Raw genomic sequence first — 2,460 nt, 5'->3', positions numbered from 1 at the left:
AATAAATCTCTGTTTTAAATAAATCTCTTATTATTTTAAAATATTATCTTAATACATTAACACATAAAAATTATATTATATTATATTAATATTTTATAATATTATATTAATATCATAAATAGCACTATTGTTATACAAAATTATTATAAAAAAAATCTTTATCTTATGAAAAACATATCATTGTATATATTACATCATAATATATGTTGAATATAAAATATTTTTAATATAATTTTAAAAAATAGTTATAAAATATCATTATAAAATTATCATTATAAAATAATTACATTAATTTATTATTTTATTGATTATTATATAATTTGTTAATCACATATCATAAATGGCAAATATAAATAATGTACTTTTATAATATATTAGTTATAATTAATCTTAGAAGGAATGGATAAGATATCACACCAATTTATTATTGTACTTATTTTTATTGTATATATTTTAATAAAAATCTATTGCAATATATATTGTAATATATAATAAGATCAATAATTTAATTATATTTATATTTTGAGCAGATAATAAACTTTAAGTAATACTGATAAAAACTTTAAATTATATTTGATACATTTCATAATTTACAAAAAATAGTAAAACAACTTAAACAATTTAAATTTCTTTTCCTAACATAAATTTATTATATACAATAATTTATAAATTATTTAATATAAATATATTATATATATAAATTAATAATAAAATATATATAAATTATAAAATTACAAGAAATTAAACTCATTTAAGTCTGTAAAATTGAAGAAACAAAGTATGTATCTTTCATTTAAAAAAATTTAAATTGTTTACCGTTCTCTGAATGAACTATGAAATCCAGTAGAAAGCTGTGGATAATTTCTTTCTTGTTCTAGGAATACAGCCACTGCTGCCTTTGCAGGAGTCAATAACCCGTCAGAATTTGAACTAAATGAATTGTGTTCACCACTTTTTGGCACTAATTGTGGAGAGCTCGTTTGCTTTGTAGATGATGATATTAAATGCTCTTCAGTACAGTCATCGAGAACTTCTTCAGTAGAAACGGTCAAATCAGATTGACGAACATCAACTTGATGTGTCTGACTATCACTAAGGGTACGTGTATGAGCAATACCATTCCGTGAAAGAACAGCTAATTTGGTGTCGCGGTGGCTGCCATCGAGAGAGATGTTCGAAAGAAATGTTAGCGCGGCCAACCTTCTGCGTGAATGATTCTTTTTTAAGGCTGCTGCCATTCCACGGTTGACCGTGTCGATAGATCAGTATTACCGAGTACCAACGTAAACGACCAGGAAAAAGACGAACACCCAATAAAGATTCTTTTATCAAACGAGGACAACTACTAGGATCACAATTCATTATCACTGCTCGTACACTTAGTCCTGACATTTTCCATTGATATGCTCACACAGCGCACGTAGAAACGTGAACCGGTGTCATTCATCATCGTACTGATTCCTTTCATAAGATTAAAACACAAATCCTGCTACCAATGAAACAATCTTCCTTCCTACTACGCAACACTGTGATCCATCCTCTTGTCGGCCGAGTAGTACCCTTTACTTTCTTCTGCGACTGCGCATTTTCTTACATATGTATGTGAATTAATGTCGAAATATAGAGAATTTTCTAGAAATTTCATATTTTTCTTTAAAAAATTCATTATATTTTTTTTTATAAAAATTTATATTATTATCAAACGTTTAATAAATTTTATAGAACTTTTTATATTTGTCATTTTCATCATACATATTATCTTACGAGGTTAATAAAAATTTTCTAAAATTAACTACATAGTGATAATTTTATTGTCTCCTTCTTACATTAAAAATAAATAATGCTATTATTTAATATGAATATAATTTTACTATTCAAAAATAAGTGCAAAAAATACATTGTTTATAAAAGTATATATTATAAACATTATATTAATTACTTCGTATTTTTCAAAGAGATATATTGAAGTAAAAAAAACACATTCTTAAAATAATCAATAAAAATTATAAAATAATATAAATTATTAAGCATTGTACTTGTGTTCATACTTATTGAAACAAAATTGCAAAAATAATATAATTTTTGACAAAATTATAACTAAACAAAAACGAAACAAATATAATTTACTAATATAACAATAACAATGGTTATAAATCTTTATAATCGTTTTATAGGTATATATATATATTTCAATCGATGTTAATATTAAATTCTTACCCTTCAATGGCACTTCCAATGTTAATATTAATGAGGTTATTAACCAACAGTCGATAACTTTCAATTTTAATTAAAAAATAACAATTATAAATTATTTTTTAGTTATATATAACAATTTTTAAAAGAAGTTATTACGTGTAATTATTAAAAACATTATTATATTTATAATATACATCTTGTTTTTAAATTCAAATTTTTTTCGTAATAACTGTTTCATTTTCTTTCTGATAAATTAAAATAATT

General features: G+C 23.0%; 1 protein-coding gene across 2 annotated transcripts in view; it reads right to left on the bottom strand.

The window, feature by feature from the left end:
- The window catches only part of LOC102672492 (CDK5 and ABL1 enzyme substrate 2), a 5,687-nt gene extending 3,452 nt beyond the window's left edge, over window positions 1-2,235 (bottom strand). Inside the window, exons 1-2 of one of the 2 annotated variants that reach the window (XM_006615693.2) lie at window positions 2,218-2,235; window positions 817-1,589 (exon numbers count right to left, since the gene is read on the bottom strand). In XM_006615693.2, the coding sequence (XP_006615756.1) occupies window positions 817-1,238 (422 nt within the window). In that variant the 5' untranslated portion in view covers window positions 1,239-1,589; window positions 2,218-2,235. Of the gene's footprint in view, window positions 1-816; window positions 1,617-2,217 lie in introns of those variants that run through there. The other variant, XM_006615694.2, reaches the window with a different exon arrangement.
- Between the last annotated feature and the right edge of the window lie 225 nt (window positions 2,236-2,460).

This window comes from Apis dorsata, unplaced genomic scaffold (assembly GCF_000469605.1).
Source record: "Apis dorsata unplaced genomic scaffold, Apis dorsata 1.3 scaffold_231, whole genome shotgun sequence".
NCBI lineage: Eukaryota > Metazoa > Arthropoda > Insecta > Hymenoptera > Apidae > Apis > Apis dorsata.
This window is presented reverse-complemented; position numbering and strand designations above follow the sequence as displayed.